The sequence below is a fragment of the Pelodiscus sinensis genome, chromosome 26 (assembly GCF_049634645.1).
Source record: "Pelodiscus sinensis isolate JC-2024 chromosome 26, ASM4963464v1, whole genome shotgun sequence".
NCBI lineage: Eukaryota > Metazoa > Chordata > Testudines > Trionychidae > Pelodiscus > Pelodiscus sinensis.
The window spans coordinates 1530100-1549288 of record NC_134736.1 but is presented as its reverse complement, the minus strand read 5'-3'; the positions used below and the strand labels follow the sequence as shown (position 1 = coordinate 1549288).

Genomic DNA, 19189 nt, shown 5'->3' with positions numbered 1-19189 from the left:
TGATGTAGATTGATTGCCCGGTTTTATTACAGACAAAGTGTTTTTTGATAGTGTAAGGGAAGCAGTTCCCTGGGGGGTAGGAATCAATCCCTCTTTCAGCTCTCTGCATTGATTGCCAGGCCTCCGCCGAGGCGGGAAGGGCTTTGCATGCGATAAAGCCTTTCCGAATAGAAAGGAGGGAGCTCTCCGATGGCACGGCCCTGAGCCGGCTGAGACGCCCCGCTCCCGGCACCAGGGGCCACGCACGAGTAAAGGGACCACAGCAGGCTCTCTGGAATCTGAGCCACCTGGACCCCAAACCAGAGGGGGAGATGCAGTCCTGGCGCTCTGTAGGGGCCCTTTTCTCCCCCACTAACACCACTGGCCCTGTCACCCCCAGCGAATTACACCCGGCATCATAGGCACTGCCAGGATGGCGCCACGATGCCTTTCCTCGGACGTTCGGCTCGCGGGTGCCCCTTGCTGCGGGCACGGCTGAGCAAACATTTGACATTTCGAGGACATTCTGGGCCACGGTTTCCCACAACTGGAAGAGTTTTCTGTGAAAAACGGGCTCCCGTTTGGCGCACGGCTCCGCTCCTGGAGACGGCCCCCGTCTGCTACCAAAGATCACGCCTCCTGCTGAAAGGTGCCAGGCGGGCAGCTCCACCCTCAGCCATAGTCCCAGCGCCCCATGCTCCCCGGCCAGCGCCTCACAGCCTGTCCGGGGCTGGTGGGTCCCACCTCTAGGGGCGAGATGAGGTCCCTCTTCCGGGCCCCGTCAATCCCTGCATCCGCGGCCGTAGGGGCCAGCGGGGGATCAGTCGAGGTGTGGACACCTGGGAACGGACCCGAGATGCACACGGCCGCCCGCTCTCAGTCACTGTCCTGGATTCAAACCAGCGAGCTGGGGGTGAAAGTCCCTGTCACGCCCCTGTCCTCCAGCAACAGCCTTTGTGCCGGCGCCTTGCCGGGGGATCGCCAGGTGCGACTGTGTTTGCGGCGGCAGGGAACGCCCCAGCCAACCGCGGAAGCGTGGTTTGCAACACGTGCCAGAGGCGTCCCGCGACACCGCGCAAGGATCCAACAGGCAGCCTCCAAGGCCAACATGCGAGCAATGACCGAGGGACTTCAGCCCCAGCATTCCTCGGGGACCCTGCAGCCAGCTTCCCCAGCGCACTGGGTTTTAACAGATATCGCCGGCGCCTGCAGCCTCCGCTCTCTCCCTGGTGTTTCAATTACCTGAGCTCGGCAGCCCCTGCCGCCCCAGCCACCCTGCAGTGCGTGGCTCCGACCCCCTCGTCCCACCATGCTGCTGTCCCTCCCCCAAACGCCGCAGGCCACCCAGATTCCTGGGGCGTGTCAAACGCTGCATCTCTTCCCTGCTGCCCCCCTGCTGGGTGACTCCTCCCCTTGGCCCCCAGCCGGTCGGCCCCCGCTCTGTGCGCCAAGTGGCAGAGCTACTTACTCTTGACGGTGAGGAACATGGACTTGCTGATGTCCGTCCCGACGCCGTTGCTGGCCTGGCACAGGTAATAGCCAATGTCCTCCTCCAGCACGTGGCGAATGAGCAGCGAGCTGTTGGGAAGGATTTGAATGCGGCCCGTGAGGGGCACGGGATGGTACTGCTGGGGGTTCCCGCTTCCTAGGAGGAGACATGAAGACACAACCCTAAGAGAATGCAGAGGAGGCTGAGGGGCACCTCTGTTGCTTTTAAATGTCCCCGAGATTGCTCACGCCTCTCTTCCGGCCTGCCCCGACGCCGCCATCCCTGGGAGAGCCCCACAGAGAGCGTCAGCCCCTGGCTGGCCTGCACCCCCTGCCGCCTGCCACAGGCTCATCACGTGATCCCTTCCCTGTCGTCCATTTCCAGACAAAGGGTGTGTCTACACTACAGAGCCGTTAGTTCAAATTAACTAACAGCCGTCGTTTGAATTAACTTTCATAGGGGCTAAGCATACAAATCGCTAGTTCGAATTTAACTCTAACTAGCGGAGCGCTTAATTCGAACTTGGAAAATCTACGAGGACTAAGCCTAGTTCGAATTAAGGGCTGTGTAGCCACTTCATTCGAACTAGTGGGAGGCTAGCCCTCCCCAGCTTGCCCTGGTGGCCACTCTGGGCACCACCAGGGAAACTCTTCTGCCCCCCTCCCAGCCCCGGAGCCCTTAAAGGGGCACGGTCTGGCTACGGTGCTTGTGCCAGTTGCACGCCTGCCAGCACCCAGCCAGCAGACCCTGCACCTGGCACGGCATGAGCCAGCCACCCGCTGCCACCCAGCCCTCCGCCTCTTCCCAGGACCAGGCTGGCAGCTCCCAGGAGCCTGCCCGGGGCCGTAAAAGATGGGCGCCCGCCTGGTCTAGTGTGGAGATCGTGGACCTCATCGAGGTTTGGGGGGAAGCCTCCAATGTCCACAATCTCCACACTAGGCACAGGAATGTGGCCATCTAGGGCAGGATAGCTGCCAGCCTGGCCACCAAAGGCCACATGTGAACCCAGGAGCAGGTTTGCATGAAAATCAAGTTGTTTCAGTGGGACCCCCCGACCCTGAGCTTAGAACATAAGAACGGCCGTACTGGGTCAGACCAAAGGTCCATCTAGCCCAGTATCCTGTCTGCCGACAGCAGCCAGCACCAGGTACCCCAGAGGGGATGGACCAAAGACAATGACCAAGCGATTTGTCTCCTGCCATCCATCTCCAGCCTCTGACAAACAGAGGCCAGGGACACCATTTCTATCCCCGGCTAATACCACTCCATGGACCCAACCTCCATGAATTTATCTAACTTCTCTTTAAACTCTGTTATAGTTCTAGCCTTCACAGCCTCCTGTGGCAAGGAGTTCCACAGGTTGACTATGTGCTGTGTGAAGAAGAACTTTCGCTTATTAGTTTTAAACCTGCTGCCAATTCATTTCATTTGGTGTCCTCTAGTCCTTCTATTATGGGAACTACAGAAGAAGTTTTCTTTATTCACCCTCTCCACACCACTCATGATTTTATAGACCTCTATCATATCCCCCCTCAGTCTCCTCTTTTCTAAGCTGAAATGTCCCAGTCTCTTTAGCCTCACTTCATATGGAACGTGTTCCAAACCCCTAATCATTGTAGTTGCCCTTTTCTGAACCCTTTCCAAGGCCAAAATATCTTTTTTGAGGTGAGGAGACCACATCTGTACACAGCACTGAAGATATGGTGTACCATAGTTTTATAGTTCCCCTCCTTCTTCCCCTGGCTTCCTCCTTCTAGCTCCCTCTTCCCAGGTTTCCCCCTCCCCTCTCCAACCCTCTCTCTTCCCCTCTCCCACCTGCTTTTCCCAGTCTCCCCAGAGGTTAATCCTCCCCCCCCCCCCCCGTTTTGTTAAATAAAGAGAGTTTCTATTTTTGAACACACGTGTCCTTTATTTTTTACATCAGGAAGGGGGGCTAGGGAGGGGTAAGTGGAAGGAGGTGAGGGAGGAATGGGGCATGAGCCCCCAGTGGGGAGGACTGGGGTGGCTCTGCGGGCTCCTTGGGACAGAAGCTCTCCTGCAGGGCCTCCTGGATCCTAACAGCCCCCCGATTGACCCCCCTGGATGGCAGCCTGCAGCAAGTGCAGCCGGGCTGATGGCCGAGTGCTGTGATGTGCCGAGTGTGGGCACTCAGGGCACTCCAAGACAGGACTGCTTTGCTGTCCCTCATCGAGGTAGACAAGCAAGCGGGGAACCCTGAGAACTGTCTGTCCGGGGTGGGGGTTGGGTCCCTTTAAGCACAGCCCTCGGCTAGCCTGAGGCAGCAGCTCCACACTCTAAGTCCTAACCTGATGCCCTGCCGGCACTGCTTCCAGCCAGCCGTAACTTCAGTTCAGGGTCCACTCAATGTGGACATGCTAGTTCGAATTAGCAAAACGCTAATTTGAATTAGTTTTTAGGTCTAGATGCACTAATTCAAATTAGCTTAGTTCGAATTAACTAATTTGAATTAAGTTAGTTTGAAGTAGTGCTGAAGTGTAGACAGACCCAAACAGAGGCTAGGGACACCATTCCTACCCAGCCTGGCTAATGGCCTTTGATGGACCTAACGTCCATGGATCTATCTGGCTCCTTTTGGAACCCTGTTAATTTCCTGGTGGTCACACATCCTCTGGCGAGGAGTTCCACAGGTTGACTGTGAGCTGTGTGAAGAAAAACGTCCTTTTGTTTGTTTTAAACCTGCTGCCTGTTCATTTCATTTGGTGACCCCTAGTTCTTATGGGAACAAGTAAATAACTTTTCCTTATTCACTTTTTCCAGACCTGTCATGATTTTATAGACCTCGATCCCACCCCCCCTTAGGCTCCTCTTTTCTAAGCTGAAAAGTCCAAGCCTTTTTACTCTCTCAGACCCCGGCTTGCCCCACTGTCCACCATGGTCAGCAAAGAAAGATGAAGGCCACCAGCAAAAGTGGCACCAAACTGGCTTGAGCCCCATTCCTGGCACAAGGAAGGGAAAACAGCCACGCCAGCCAAGGAGAGGGAGGGATCTAAACATGCCCAGAGTCACAATGGCATCAAAGCGCCAGCAGCCTCCGTGGTCAGGAGCAGCTGGGGCGGAAGAGACCTCAGGGCCGGAAAGCTCCAGGACAGAGGCTGGCCCCTCGTGCAATGGGCTGTCGCACAAGAGGTGTGGTGGGATCCCAGCTGAGCAATAGTGACACGGATTGGCACCCCCTTGCTATGGCCACTGCCAGAGGGTGGCTCGCACTGGGGAGAGCCCCTGTAAGGCCTGTCACGGGACAGGGAACCCGCAGAGAGGGGTGGTCACGGTGCCTTTTCGCCCCCGGGTACGCCCTTGGCCCAGGCAAAGCAGCTGCCATCGGGCCACTCAGCCAGCGAGGCCTCCCTGACGTGCCAGCCCATGGCTCTCCCCTACCTTTGGCGTGCTTCCACATGACCTTCGGCGGGGGGTACCCGTCCACCGAGCAGTTCAGCACCCCGGCTTTGCCATAGATGCCATCCTGGTTGTTGGGCTGGACCACAAAGCGAGGCGGCACTGGGGTAAAGTAAAGAGCAGAGATCACCTCGGCTCAACCCGCCATGCCTCTCCACGGACCCCTCCAGCCGATTCGGCAGCACCGGCCTCCCACCCATCCCACAGCTCCCCCCCTCCCTTCCTGGGAACCTCGGCGGCACCCCTCCCCTCGGCCCCGCAGCCTGGCCCCACCCCCCGGCTCTCACCTCGCACGATCAGCTGCCGCTCCCGGCTGACGGTGGCGGCGTCGTTGCTGGCGATGCAGGTGTAGTTGCCGTTGTGCTTGAGGGAGACGCTGGAGATCTGCAGGGAGCTCATGAACTCCTTGCTCTCGATTGTGACGCCCGGGCCAGAGATGATCACCTGCCCGTCCTTCCGCCAGGTGATGCGGATGGGCATGTCCCCCGAGGAGACCACGCAGGGGATGTACAGGAGCTGCCCGATGGAGGCTGGCGGGAACTCGAAGGGCTGGATCAGGGGAGGCACTGGCAAGGCAAGTCAAGAGCTTGGTTTGGAAGAAGGACCCAGAAGCCTGAAAGTCACTGGGGCAAGTTCAGCCCTGGGGGAATGGGCCCAACCCCCACGGCTTCCGGGGAGCTGCTGCGCCCACTCATGCTGCAGGGAACTGAGCCCAGGGCTCTTTGTGGCCACACAGGGTCCCCGTGGGCCCCACTAGCAGGGGACGTATCGGTTCCACTCTGAGTCATGCCAGACCAATTGAGCATGCCTGTAAGGGGCCCAATAGCCCCAGGCTGAGGGGGTCTGTGCACTGAGCGATGCCGAGTCTCCTGCAACAACCGAGGCACAAATCCGTTGTCACTTTGGCCAAGATGACCCTCCCGGCTGGAAGCGTGGAGGCTGCGAACGCGCTTGGCAAAGAGTGAAGAGGGACCTACCGGACACTTGGTCCATCTCAAAGAACCACAGCCTGCATTGGAGACGGACACCCCGAGGCATCAGACCCAGCCTAAACACCTCTGCCTGGGTCGGACGGGCACCCCCTTGTGAAGTTTCACTGCAAAGTTTGCCACTAGCAAGGCCCTTTGATGCCTTTCTTGAAGGCTCTGGCTACAGACTGGCCTTGTCTACACTTGGAACGCGGCACAGCCTAGCGCCTCCGAGAAGACGCTGCCTACTGCCAAGGGAGGGATCCGCCCAGAAGCGTGGGTAATCCATCTCCCCCAGGGGCTAGAGCGAGTCTCCTCCATTGACCTAATGCCATCTATCCTGGGAGCGAGCTCGGTTGAAGTGTGTTGCCAGGCGCGATGATGCAGTTATACCAACGTCATTTCCTGGTGTAAGCCAGGCCTTAGCCGCGTGCTGTCCCTCCAGCCAATGGGGGGCCGGGAAGGCAAGAGCAAGCGGTAGCTCGTTAGCCTAACACGGCCCAGCACCTGTCAGATGCGATCTCCTCACAGCAGGCACCATGACTAAAATGGCTGACTGCCAACTGTCTCCTTGGCGGAACCTCTCCCCGTGAGAGCTGGAGCCCTATCAGGGAGCGGATCCACATGACAACGGTGCTTTCGGCTCCTTTCTTCCGCGCCTGAGCCCTAGCAAGGACAGCTCGGGGAGGGACGCAGGGACAGAGGAGGGGAAAACAGGGAGAGGTGAGTGCGCCATTTGATACCTTGAATGGCTGCTTCCTGGAGCAGCAGGTTCCAGAACCCACAAGGGGAGAGTCTAGTCTTGATTTAGTCCTGAGTGGCGCGCAGGATCTGGTCCAAGAGGTAAATATAACTGGACCGCTTGGAAATAGTGACCATAATGTAGTAAAATGTAACATCCCTGTGGTGGAAATAACACCTCAGCAGCCCAACACTACGGCATTTAATTTCAGAAAGGGGAACTGCACAAAAACGAGGAGGTTAATTAACCAGAAATTGAAAGGCACAGTGACAAAAGTAAAATCCCTGCAAACTGCATGGACACTTTTCAAAGACACCATAATAGAGGCCCTACTTAAATGTATGTCCCAAATTAAAAAACACAGTAAGAGAACCCAAAAAAGTGCCCTGGGGCTTCACAACCATGTACAAGAAGCACTGAGAGATAAAAAAGCATTGTTTAAAAAGTGGAAGTTGAATTCTAGTGAGGAACATAGAAAGGAGCATAAACTCTGTCAAATTACGTGTAAAACTCTAATAAGAAAAGCCTAAAAGGAGTTTGAAGAGCCGCTAGCCAAAAAGTAATAGCAATGTTTTTAAGTACATCGGAAGCAGGAAGCCGGCTAAACAACCAATGGGGCCCTGGATAATCGAGATGCTAAAGGAGCACTCAAAGACGATAAAGTCATTGTGGAGAAACTAAATGAATTCTTTGCTTTGGTCTTCGTGGCTAAGATGTTAGGGAGATTCCCAAACCTGAGCCATTCTTTTTAGGTGACATATCTGAGGAATTGTCCCACACTGAGGTGTCATTAGAGGAGGTTTTGGAACAAACTGATGAACGTAACAGGAACAAGTCACCAGGACCAGATGGCATCACTCAAGAGTTCAGAAAGAACTCAAAAGGGAAATTGCAAAACTATTAACTGTGGTTTGTAACCTACCCTTTAAATCAGTTTCCGTACCTAATGACTGGAAGATACCTAACATGATGCCAATATTTAAAAAGGGCTCAAGGGGAGATCCTGGCAATTACAGACCAGTAAGTCTAATGTCAGTACTGCGGAAATTAGTTGAAATGACAGTAAAACATAAAAAATTGTCAGACACATGGATGAACAGAATTTGTTGGGAGAAAGTCAACATGGTTTCTGTAAAGGGAAATCATACTTACTAATCTGCTAGAGTTCTTGGAGGGGGGTCGAGCTAATTGCATATCTTATTTTGATTTTACAGTGCAGTCTAGATGTACCGTAAGAGGGGATATGATAGGCGTCTATAAAAACATGACAGGTATGGAAAAGGTAAATAAGGAAAAGTTATTTACTTTATTCCCACAACATAAGAACTAGGGGTTGCCAAATGAAGTGAATAGGCAGCAGGTTTAAAACAAACAAAAGGAAGCTTTTCTTCATGCAGCGCGCTGTCAAACTGTGGAACTCCTCGCCAGAGGATGTTGTGAAGATCAGGATTTGACAGTGTTCAAAAAAGAACTAGATAAAATGGAGGTTAGGTCCACCAATGGCTGTTAGCCAGGATGGGTAGGAATGGTGTCCCTAGCCTCTGTTTGCTAGGAATGGGTGACAGGGGAGGAATCATGTGAGGGTTCCCTGTTCTGTTCCCTCCCTCTGGGGCACTTGGCATTGGCCACTGTCAGCGACAGGACGCTGGGCTGGATGGGCCCTTGGTCTGACCCCGTCTGGCCGTTCTAATGTTCTTATGAGTGGGCTGAAAGCACTGATGTCCGAAGGGATTCTAGCACACCCTCTGCAAGCCGAAGAGCATCCCTCACCCAGCAGGCCCCTGCTCAGTTGTGCTGAGCTGGCATTGCAACCCTTACACTCTTAGCTACCCCCTCCCCGCTTCGAGCTAAACTGTAGTCACAATCTTTCCCAGTGGAGCCCCATCAACACTAAGAGCCTTTTGCTGGCATCTTGCGTGGGAGGATCCATGAGGGCTCCCAACCCCCAGTAATGTGAGTCTATTGCTGCCCCTATTGTACAGACCAGGAAGACTGAGGGGTCGGCAGGTGACCTGTCTAAGGCCATATGCCGGACCTGGAAACCCAGCCAAGCAATCTTGGCTCCCACTCCCTCCCGTAGCCTCAGCCCCCTCTTGGGGGAGGCGGAAAGGAAGCCCAAGCCAGCATCATTCCCCAGGCTGGCAGCTAAATGAAATGCAAAGAGGCTCTGGGCGAGCCGCTCATCTCCCTCTGGGGCTGACGCCCAGCACCGCGGCGTAGCCTTGCTCCGCAGTCTAGCACCACCGCAAGCCGGCTCCCACAGTGCCCCCATGGGGCAGCTCCTCTCCTGCCCGCCCCTCTCCACTAGGTCAGGGCCGAGGCCAGGAGGTCCCTGGAGAACGGCTTCTGCTCACGGCCTCCCTGAGACACCTGCAGCCAAGGAGGCGGCCGTGCAGTGCGCTGGGCTCGGCCCAGCCTGGGGACGCCCTCTCTGGCAGCCCGAAGCGGCCGAGGGCAGGAGACCCTCCGCCCGATGCCACCCGGCTGCTCCATCAGCTCAGCTGCGGAGGAGCGGCTGGAGTCTCGGAGCCAGTGGCGCCTGCTTTCCATAATTAATGAATAATTAATTGCGTGTGCTCTGCAGTCTATTGCGACGGGGAGGAGGGCTGGTCGTCTCTCCCAAGCCGCTGGGAACGCCACGCCACCCACGCAGGCCCAGCAGGAGCCCCGCAGGCGTGCCGGCCGTGTTCTAACTGGCCTAGCGCAGGGTCAGGCTTTACATTCACCGGCTCCCCGTGGGGCGCCCGCGCGGAGGCAGCAAAGGTGGCTCCCAGCCTGGTAATTCACAAGTGGAGCGAGTGCCTGTGGGGGTCGCATCCCAGATGCTCGCTCCCAGTAACCCAGCGGCCCCCGGGATCGCAATGACCGGGGTGGGGTGTGCAGCCCAGGCTGGGGGAGCCACAGACGGGCAGAGCAGGCTCAGCTTGGCCTGCGGTAGGGCAGCGGTCCCCGCACCATTCCTGCTCCCCTCACCACTGCATGCCCCCCCCCGTCACGGCACTACCGCACAGGGCTGCAATGGGGGGGAGGGGCAGCCCCTGGCTTGAAGCTGGTCCCATTCTATCCCGGGCGCACAGTTTGGTCCAATGGTTCTCAGCAACCCCACCACGCACAGCTCCGAGCCCGTCCTGTCCCAAGCCGTTCCCCGAGACGGTGTCACACGACTCCGACGGAGCCCCTTAGCTTGAGCACCCCGGGATCAACTCCCGCGGAACGAGCGCCCAGAGGGAAAAGCTGCTGGAGTGGAGGAAGATAAAGAAAGTGGCAGGAACACACCAGGCACAGGTCCAAGGGGGCTATAAAGCGGAGATCATCTCTTCCCTGGGAAGACCTTCATAACTCACGCGTGGCTCTTCACGTGGCCGCCGCCCCTTGCGGCAATAAAAGCTGCTCTCTGAGATCGCAGAGTCTCCGTTTATATACTCGGGCAGCTCGGTTTGTATCGCAGGCGCCTCCCTGTTACGCGGCGGCCAGTGAATATGTAAAACAGACACACACCTACGGTCCTGGACAAGGCTCGGCAGCCATGGTGCCGAGGAAATAAACGCGCCTCCCTTCCCATCAGACAGGCCCTGTCAGCCAGGCTGGAGGACGTTTCCAGGAGCTCCACCTTCTGCACCGGTCCCTGACTCCCGCCAGGACAGTAAGTCCAGGCTGCGACGCGTCTGCCTGCCAAGGGCACCCAGAATATACGGATCCACGGACCACATCAGCGCCCTTGCCTCCTTTAATGGCTCCCTCTGGAGATGGGGGCAGCTGGCTATATGCGCCCACACCGGCATGGGCCCTCTCTCGCACCCGCGCCCACGGAAACGGGGCTAGCCGAAACACAGCGCTCCTCCTGCAGCCGGCCGTGGGCCCTAACACACAGCCTGCCCCCTGCGGAAGTGTCCTCCGAGGGCTTTGGGCAGCCTCCTTCTCCGCACGTCTCAAGTTAGGAGATTCTGCCACCTGCCTTCATACCCTGAGCTCTGTTGCTGGGACGCTCCCTTCCCAACGCAGCCACTCGTCCCAGACACCCCTCCACCGCAGTGCGCCGGCCCCACCCCCTCACACTGACACCAGGCCAGCCTCGGCCCCGGCGATGGAACCGCACCGAGATCCCCCGTGTCTGGGCAGTGGAAAGAGGGTCAGCTCACAGGGAGCAGGAGAGATTTAGGGGTGGGGGCGACGCTCTGAGAGGACCGTGTGAATCCCGACAGCGTGCCGGCTTGGCTTTGTTCGCGCTACACCTGGGAACAAGGGCCAGCTCTCCCCGCCGGAGCCCAGGAGTTGTGCAAAGCTCAAACCAACAGCACAATCCAAGAGACTGTAGTCGGAAGCGGAAGGGGTGGGAGGGACGAGGGATGTCAAGAAGCAGGTATTTAGCTAATCGAGTAGTCGACAGAATTTTATCCAATTGGTCGATAGGCAGCCGGCTCAGTCCCAGCTTGTGCCAGGTCCAGGACCAAACCCTGCTGCCACTCTGCAATGTAAAACGCAACAGGAGCCAGGGGGAAGGCTGCCCAGCTCCTACTGCCTTTGAAACTGCAGAGCCACAGTGGGGTTTGGTCCCAGACCCCCTGCGAGCCAGCCCAGCCGGAAGCAGCCCCTATTCACGGGGGCCCCAGCAGGGAGTTGGGACCCCCTGTAAACAAGGGCTGGGTTGCAGCATAGAATCATAGAATCCCAGGACTGGAAGAGACCTCGGGAGTCATCAAGTCCAGCCCCCTGCCCAAGGCAGGACCAACCCCAACTCCATCATCCCAGCCAGGGCTTTGTCAAGCCGGGACTTAAACACCTCTAGGGATGGAGATTCCAGCCCCTCCCTAGGGAACCCAGCCCAGTGCTTCACCGCTCTCCTAGGGAAAGAGTTTTTCCAAATATCCAACCTAGACCTACCCACTGTAACTTGAGACCATTGCTCCTTGTTCTGCCACCACTGAGAACAGCCTCTCTCCAACCTCTCTGGAACCTCCCTTCAGGAAGTTGAAGGCTGCTCTCAAATCCCCCCTCACTCTTCTCTTTGCAGATTAAACAAACCCAAATCCCTCACTCTCCCCTCGTAGGTCATGTGCTCCAGTCCCCTAATCATTTTGGTTGCCTCCGCTGGACCCTCTCCAATGTATCCACATCCTTTCTGTAGTGGGGGGCCCAGAACTGGACACAATACTCCAGATGTGGCCTCAAAAGAGCCGAATAAAGGGGAATAATGACATCTCTGGATCTGCTGGCAATGCTCCTCCTAATGCACCTAATATGCCATTAGCCCTCTTGGCTACAAGGGCGCCCTGTTGACTCATATCCAGCTCCTCATCCACTGTAACCCCCAGGTCCTTTTCTGCAGAACTGCTACTTAACTGGTCGGTCCCCAGCCTGTACCAATGCTTGGGATTCTTCCGTCCCAAGGGCAGGACTCTGCACTTGTCCTTGTTGAACCTCATCAGATTTCTTGTGGCCCAATCCTCCAATCTGTCTAGGTCACTCTGGACCCTATCCCTGCCCTCCAGTGTATCTCCCTCTCCCCCCAGCTTAGTGTCATCCGCAAACTTGCTGAGGGCGCAATCCATCCCCTCATCCAGGTCATTAATAAAGATGTTGAACAAAACTGGTCCTAGAACAGATCCTTGGGGCACTCCGCTAGAAACCAACCGCCATCCTGACATCGAGCCGTTGATCACTACCCGCTGGGCCCGACCTTCCAGCCAGCTTTCTATCCATCTTACAGTCCATTTATCCAATCCACATTCCCTTAACTTGCTGGCAAGAATGTTGTAGGAGACCGTATCAAAAGCCTTGCTAAAGTCAAGGTCTATCACATCCACTGACTTCCCCATGTCCACAGAGCCAGTTACCTCATCATAGAAGCTAATCAGATTGGTCAGGCATGACTTGCCCTTTGTGAATCCATGTTGGCTATTCCTGATCACTTTCCCCTCTTCCAAGTGCTTCACAATGGATTCCTTTAGGATCCCTTCCATGATTTTTCTGGGGACTGATGTGAGGCTGACTGGTCTGTAGTTCCCTGGATTGTCCTTCTTCCATTTTTGAAGATGGGCACTACATTTGCCTTTTCCCAATCATCCAGGATCTCTCCCGATCTCCACGAGTTTTCAAAGATAATGGCCAAAGGCTCCTCAATGACATTTGCCAACTTCCTCAGCACCCTCAGATGCATTAAATCTGGGCCCATGGTTTTGTGTGTGTTTAGCTTTTCTAATAGTTCCTAACCTGGTCTTTCCCCACCAAGGGCTGTCTATCTCCATCTCATACTGCATTGCCTAGTGCATTTGTCTGGGAGCCAACCTTGTCCGCAAAGACAGGCAAAGAAAGCATTGAGTACTTCAGCTTTTCCCACATCATCTGTCACTAGGTTACCTCCCTCATCCAGTAAGGGCTGCACACCCTCTCTGATCACCCTCTTATTGCTAACATGCCTGTAGAAACCTTTCTTGTTCCCCTTCACATCCCTTGCTAGCTGCAATTCCAATTGCACTTTCGCCTTCCCGATAACTCCCCTGCATTCTCGAGCAATATATTTATACTCCTCCCTAGTCATCTGGCAAAGTCTCCACTTCTTGTAAGCTTCCTTTTTGTGTTTAAGCTCACCAAGGATGTCCCCGGTAGGCCAGTCTGGTTGCCGACCATATTTGCTTTTCTTGCTGTGTGTCAGGATGGTTTCTTCCTGTGCCTTTAATCAGGCTTCATTAAAATACTGCTAGGGAGGCAGCAGTGAGGGTGCAGCAGGCAGCATGGCGGAGACGGTGCCGGAGGGGAACTGGCTTTTAAGCTGGCTCCCCCCAGCACTGGCTCCTGCTCCTCCCTATCCCCCCACTGCCTCTGATACAGAGGCAGCAAGGCGGGGGGGGGGGGGGAGAACGTGAGTAGTCGACTCGGCTACCTGAGAAGTCCAGGCTTATTGGATCGTCGACGACTCCCTGACTTCTTGTCTATTGGTGACAAGAAGAAATGCAAATGTCCCCCATCCTCCTAAGGGTTCATTCCACGCAGGCAGCAAGGCCAGTGTCTCCCAGACAGAGCCCCAGGTGTTGTACCGCCCCACTCCCAAACTGTCCCTCAGAGCCCAGTGCATGGCGGCACCTCTCCTGGACGCCCCGAGCCCGGGTGACCAGCTGCCGAGGTGCCTGGCAGCGTTAACTTGGGCGCACCAGCAAGCACTGCTGTCCTGCAACCTGTCCTCTCGAGAGCTCGTGTTCATCCATTCCGGGGGGGGGGGGGGGGGTTCCAAAACAAAGAGAGCTCCTGCCAGCCAAGACACCCAAGCACTAATACTAGCCTGCAGGGCTCCCAAGAACCCTGTCTGCAGATCTGACCCATGCCATCCACAGCAGGCAGCTCCCCACGCTCTCTTTGCTACGCCTCAGAGGAGCGTCCGGGCTAATCAAGTGGCAGAAGCCATAATCAGCATGGATGCACTCTCCTGCTAACCCAGTGCCTAACGAGGACATGAAGGATGGGGCATCAGCACAGAACCCAAGGGCATTCCCGAAATACTCGGCTCCGCCAGACGGGGAGAAGGAGACCGGCCCTGCTTTCTCCCCGGGGGTGGCTGCGCCCACCGAGCTGACGGCAGCCCCAGCGATGCTGCGGCGGGAGCACCCCGGAGCAGCGCCCGCTCGTAACACAATCTCGGCACGCCGCTGGAATGGAATGCATCAGATTCAATTCATTAGGACTGATAGCTCCCTGAATGGGGCTGAATAATTGATGGGCTGGAGGAGCTTTCAAGATGTTGTGCGCGCGGCAGGCGGAGCGCATTGTTCTGTGAGCCCCGGCGAAGGTGAGCCGAGCAGAGGTTAGATGTTTTAATACTTGGTGTTTACACTGTCAATTCCTGCTCCCCTGCTTGTAATGGGAAATGGATCCAGGGCGCAGAGGGCAGCGGCTGTTACGCAGCAGTAACACAACTCACTCCCGGGAGCTGCGGCAGCTCCCCCGGGGAACCGACCGTGGACCCACGGAACATGTCCAAAGCCACGCCAGGGGCTGCCCTGCGTGGCTCACCCACCCTCATCCCCCAGCAGCTAGATGCAACCTCTGGGGGAGACGCTGTGCCCTGGGCCTGGGTAGGAAGCCGACTAGACAGTGCGGGGCCGGGAGGGATGGCGGGCCGGCCTCAGGACGCGTGGGGCCCGCTGCAGCGCAGTTAAACCGGTGCCCCGGCAGCCCGGGCTGGGGGGCAATGACAGTTCTGCAGAGATGAGACGTTTTCCATGCAGGTCCTGTCGCCCCCCGGCGAGTTCAGAAGCTGGCGAATGGCGCTGGGGTTGGCAAATGCCCGCGAAACGCTCGGGCGCAGCAGGGTCAGCGGGCGCTCGGAGGCCGGCTAGGAGGCTCTTTCCCTGGCACCGTGACTAGCTCCTCTCCACATGCTGGTCACCAGGCCGCAGCGGGCCCAGGCCAGGGAGAGGGAGAGTGGGCGGGTGGCCGGGCAGTAAGACCCAGCGGTGCCCCGGATGTTCACTCGTTCCAAGCAGCTGCGCATTGTGCATCTGGCAAGGATGGGCCTGGCCTGGCAGCTGGCAAGGGCGTCTGGCCAGACATCTCCCAGCCAGGAAAGGCGGCCGTGGCCTGGGGATTTCCTGACTGTCACCCTTTCTCCCCCCGAGCGAATGAGGCCGAAGGACTGTGCCCTTCTCACTCTCTACATCCCTTTGGGCCTCCAGGGACGCGGGACAGCTCTGACCCCACGTGGGCGTGTGGGAGCAGGAGCGCCAAAAGGACAGTGCTGAGATTAGCCAGCTGGCTCCGCCAGACCCCGGCCTGAAAGCTCCCCTGCAACAAGCGCACGAGAGACTCAAAGAGGTGGCAGGACCCCCGGGCAGGACCCCGGGACTAGCCCGCACAGTGGCAGAGGTCCCTCCTACCTTTCACAGTCACATGCACGCTCTGGCTGATGGAGAGCTGCGGCTGGATGAGGACGCTGCAGAGATACTCCCCTTCGTCCATGCCCTTCTGCACGTCCATCAGCTTCAGGGTGCCGTTCTCAAAGACCACCTGGCGGTGGTTGTCCGGCAGCAGCAGGGCGTCCTTGTACCACTTGATGGAGTAGTAGGGATACCCGATCACCCTGCAGTTGATAAAGGTGTCCCTTCCCGCCACGGCCGTTATGTTCTTCATGGCTCGGATGCTGGGGGGGCCTGCGGCGTGGGGAGGAGGAAAGAGGCAGGCTAGGTTAATTCCCAAGAGCAAGTTGTTTGCACTCAGATCTGTTGCTATTTCCGAGCACACTCCACAGGCCAAGGAGGCCAGATAAACACTTAGGACTCACTCCTGTTTTGAAGAGGAAGCAACAGCTCAAGTATGGGGCAGCCAGCCAATTGCGGGGCCGGCTTCTGACCACGTCTGGGCCCCGAGTTCCTTGTGCACCGAGGGGGGGTCGTTCCAAAGCAGCCTACAACAGGGACGCCCGCGCCCCACGGAAAGTCCCCGGGACGTGTGCTCCGAAATCACAACCTAACCCCCTGGGGGCCACTCGCTCCTGTCCACAGGGCGCTCCAAGCACACCTCTGCGCCCACGTCCTGACGCCAGGGGCAGCGCGGCTTTGCTGGGCAGGCCGGGTGCTTCTCGGCTGCTTCCCTCCGCTCCCATCAGCGCCCGACCCCGCACAGCTGCCCTGCACGTCTCTCTGGACAGGACGCTGCCCTCTGCTGCCGCAGGAACACGCCAGGAGCAGGACCTCCCCACCACCAACCTGAACGCAACAGAGACTGTTTCACCTCAGTGTTACAGCACCGCCTGCCTGAGCATCCCGTGAAAAGCCACCACCCAGCAAGCAGTTCCCATCTGGCTTTCAGGACGCTGCCCTGGAGTATTTCAACACCGTGTGCCACAATCCTCCTGTTTATCAGCTGTTGCCTGCACAGAACAGCCAGGCAATACGCCACCCTGCCTCAGCACAACTGCGGCGTGCCTCCTTCGGCGGGAGCGCGGGACGCTCTTACGGAAGACGCATTTCCTCAGCTCCCTGAGGGGCATGAAAACTAACGCGCTCAGAAGCCCTTTGCGGCATTTTTAGACCCTCCACCCACATGCTCCATAAGTTCGATCTAGGGAGGTTAATGAGGGCGACCAAAATTGCAAATGGAGCCCAGGATTTAAATATCCCACGCTTCATTAGCATGTTCCCGGCCGGTAGCCATTTTAGAGATTGACTAGCCCGAAGTAACTGCCCGCGTCTACACCCGGCAGTGAAACAGGATTCCGAATTAAAGCCCTAACTCGAATTAGCTGTTATTCCTCCTGCAATGAGGTTTACCAGCTAATTCGAGTTAGGGCCTTTACATCGGAATCCCGTTTCACTGCCGCGTGTAGACGCGGGTGTGACAATGCGTTGGGGTCCCCCGCCGGGGTTTTCCCGTCTCCTGCACCCCTGTAGTGGCACGGACAGACTCCACCAGCCAGTAGAACAGAGGGAGTTTATTGCTCCTCCAGGATACAGCACAGCACAGATGTAATCTGGTTACAGGAACAGGGGCTAGGATGCCTCAGTGCCCCCCCCTTGAGATGGGGGAGACTGGGCCCCTAAATTCCAGCCACTTTCCCTAGACTGTCTCTTTCCTGATCCCAGACAGAAACTAACCAACTCACTTCCAGCCCTGCCCCCCAGCCAGGGGCGGCTTTCCACCTTCCTTTGTTTCTCTCCCTGGGGGGTAGCTGGTGGGACAGGTTGAGAGACCCTTGCCTAGTGACTCATCCCCTGTCCTGCTGGGCCGTGCTACAGACAGCAGCCAGTGGGGGTCACCCACAGCCCCAGCATAGCAACCAGCAAGGTACCCCCACTACATCACAGCAGGCAGGTACTTCGGGCTAGACAATTTCTAAAATGGCTACCGGCCGGGAACATGCTAATGAAGCGCGGGATATTTAAATCCCGGGCTTCATTTGCAATTTCGGTCGCCCTCATTAGCCTCCCTAGATTGAACTAGGGGGCTAGTGTAGACGTACCCTAACAGATTTATTGGAGCATAAGCTTTCGTGGGCAAAGACCCACTGCGTCGAATGCATGTCACGTTTGTGGGGGAGGGAGACAGGAGAGAGGAAAAGTGTTTTGGTGAAACTTGCAGCTGCCTCTTGCTCCGGTAAAGCCACCGCTTCCACCGCTCCAAAGCCATTGGGAAATCAAATAAAAAATGGATTTAAAATGCCAGCCTTCGCTCCGGGGCATGGATGGGACACGACTTCAACACCGGAGCATCCATCAAAGGGAAAACACCCGCACAGAAAAGAGCGTCTCTTCAGAGGAACGAGCCACAATTTCCTCCCTGATCACTGAAAAAGAGAAGGGCCCCAAAGGGCTCTGGGAGTGGAGGGGAAACAAACCCTGGCAAACCGAGGGCAACCAACCCCGCCTGCCTAGATCTGGAGTCAAATTCAGCACAGACAGCATCAGCTCCAGGTGATTCACACAGGAACACGCACCGTGCATTACACTGACCATGCAGCGCTGGCTTCTGGACCAGCAGAGAGGGGGAGACAGAGGGAGCACACTCACACCCACCACAGAACACAGACGTGCGAGTAAATCATAGACTCGTGGAACACTAGCGCTGGGAGGGACCTCGCGAGGTCGAGTCCAGTCCCCTGCCCCCACGGCAGGACCACGCCTGGCCTGGATCATCCCTGACAAGGGTCAGTCCAACGTGTCTCAATGTGACAGAGAACTTGGAACAGTTTTAAAAGCTTGCTCCTGATGAGCAGCCCTGTCGGAGAGATGTGACACCCCCAGGCCAAGGAAGCCTGCGCGCGGCCCATGCGCACACACGGGAATGCACATGCGCGATCGCTCAACGTGCAGCTTCAGCGGTCCCCAGGCAAACGCCACAAGGCCCAGCGCAGGCCTGAGACCCGGATGAACACGCCCGTTCAAACGTGCTCCTGGGAGATCCCACAATCCTAGAATACGAGGACTGGCAGGGATCTCGAGAGTCATCGAGTCCAGTCCCCTGCCCCCATGGCAGGACCCATGACTCGTGGCTTTGTCTAGTCACACCGATGCAGTGGGAAGCGCTCACTGGTACTGGGCGGGGGCTAATGCTGGACCTTGGGGCTTGGAATTTTGCCCCCCACAAGTCCCTGGAATGCAAACAGCAGCGGGCGCAGCCGGGACAAGGGGAGTGATGAACACCACGCTGGGTTTCAGCAGACAAAGAAAATAAAGCCGAGGCCCATCGCCTACCCAGCCGGCTCACCGATGGGTGGAAACACAAGGCCCGCGGGCGCGCTTAGAGCTGGGAAAGGAGGCCAGAGGCAGAGCGACCAGGAGGGCAGGGCAGAGGTGACACAGAGCAGGTGACAGAAGCAGGGAAAGCTAAGCTCACAGCTGGGCCGGGGACTGGCTGGAGCGGTGCTCTCCAAGTGGGCAGACATGCACCAGCTGCACTTTGGCCCCCGGGGCCAGAGCAAAGAGGGGGAGTGCGCACTCACTCTCGCCTCCAGGGAGCTGGGCTCCCATCTCCCCTGGGCTGCAATGAGAATTCAGCTGGCTCCTGCTGCACCCGCCCAAATGCAGCGGTTGGGGCCGTTGGCGAGAGCTGCTCCGGAGCCAGGGGTGCTGCGGCCCACGCAGCAAGGCAGAACCCCACTGCATTAGGATG

General features: G+C 57.2%; 1 protein-coding gene across 4 annotated transcripts in view; it reads right to left on the bottom strand.

The window, feature by feature from the left end:
• Positions 1-19189, bottom strand: part of DSCAML1 (DS cell adhesion molecule like 1) — a 261125-nt gene that overhangs the window by 89474 nt on the left and 152462 nt on the right. For 2 of the 4 annotated variants that reach the window (XM_075909312.1, XM_075909311.1), the window contains exons 8-11: positions 15460-15732; positions 5170-5448; positions 4865-4984; positions 1448-1624 (exon numbers count right to left, since the gene is read on the bottom strand). In XM_075909312.1, coding sequence (XP_075765427.1) covers positions 1448-1624; positions 4865-4984; positions 5170-5448; positions 15460-15732 — 849 coding nt within the window. Of the gene's footprint in view, positions 1-1447; positions 1625-4864; positions 4985-5169; positions 5449-15459; positions 15733-19189 lie in introns of those variants that run through there. The other 2 variants (XM_075909313.1, XM_075909314.1) reach the window with 2 other exon arrangements.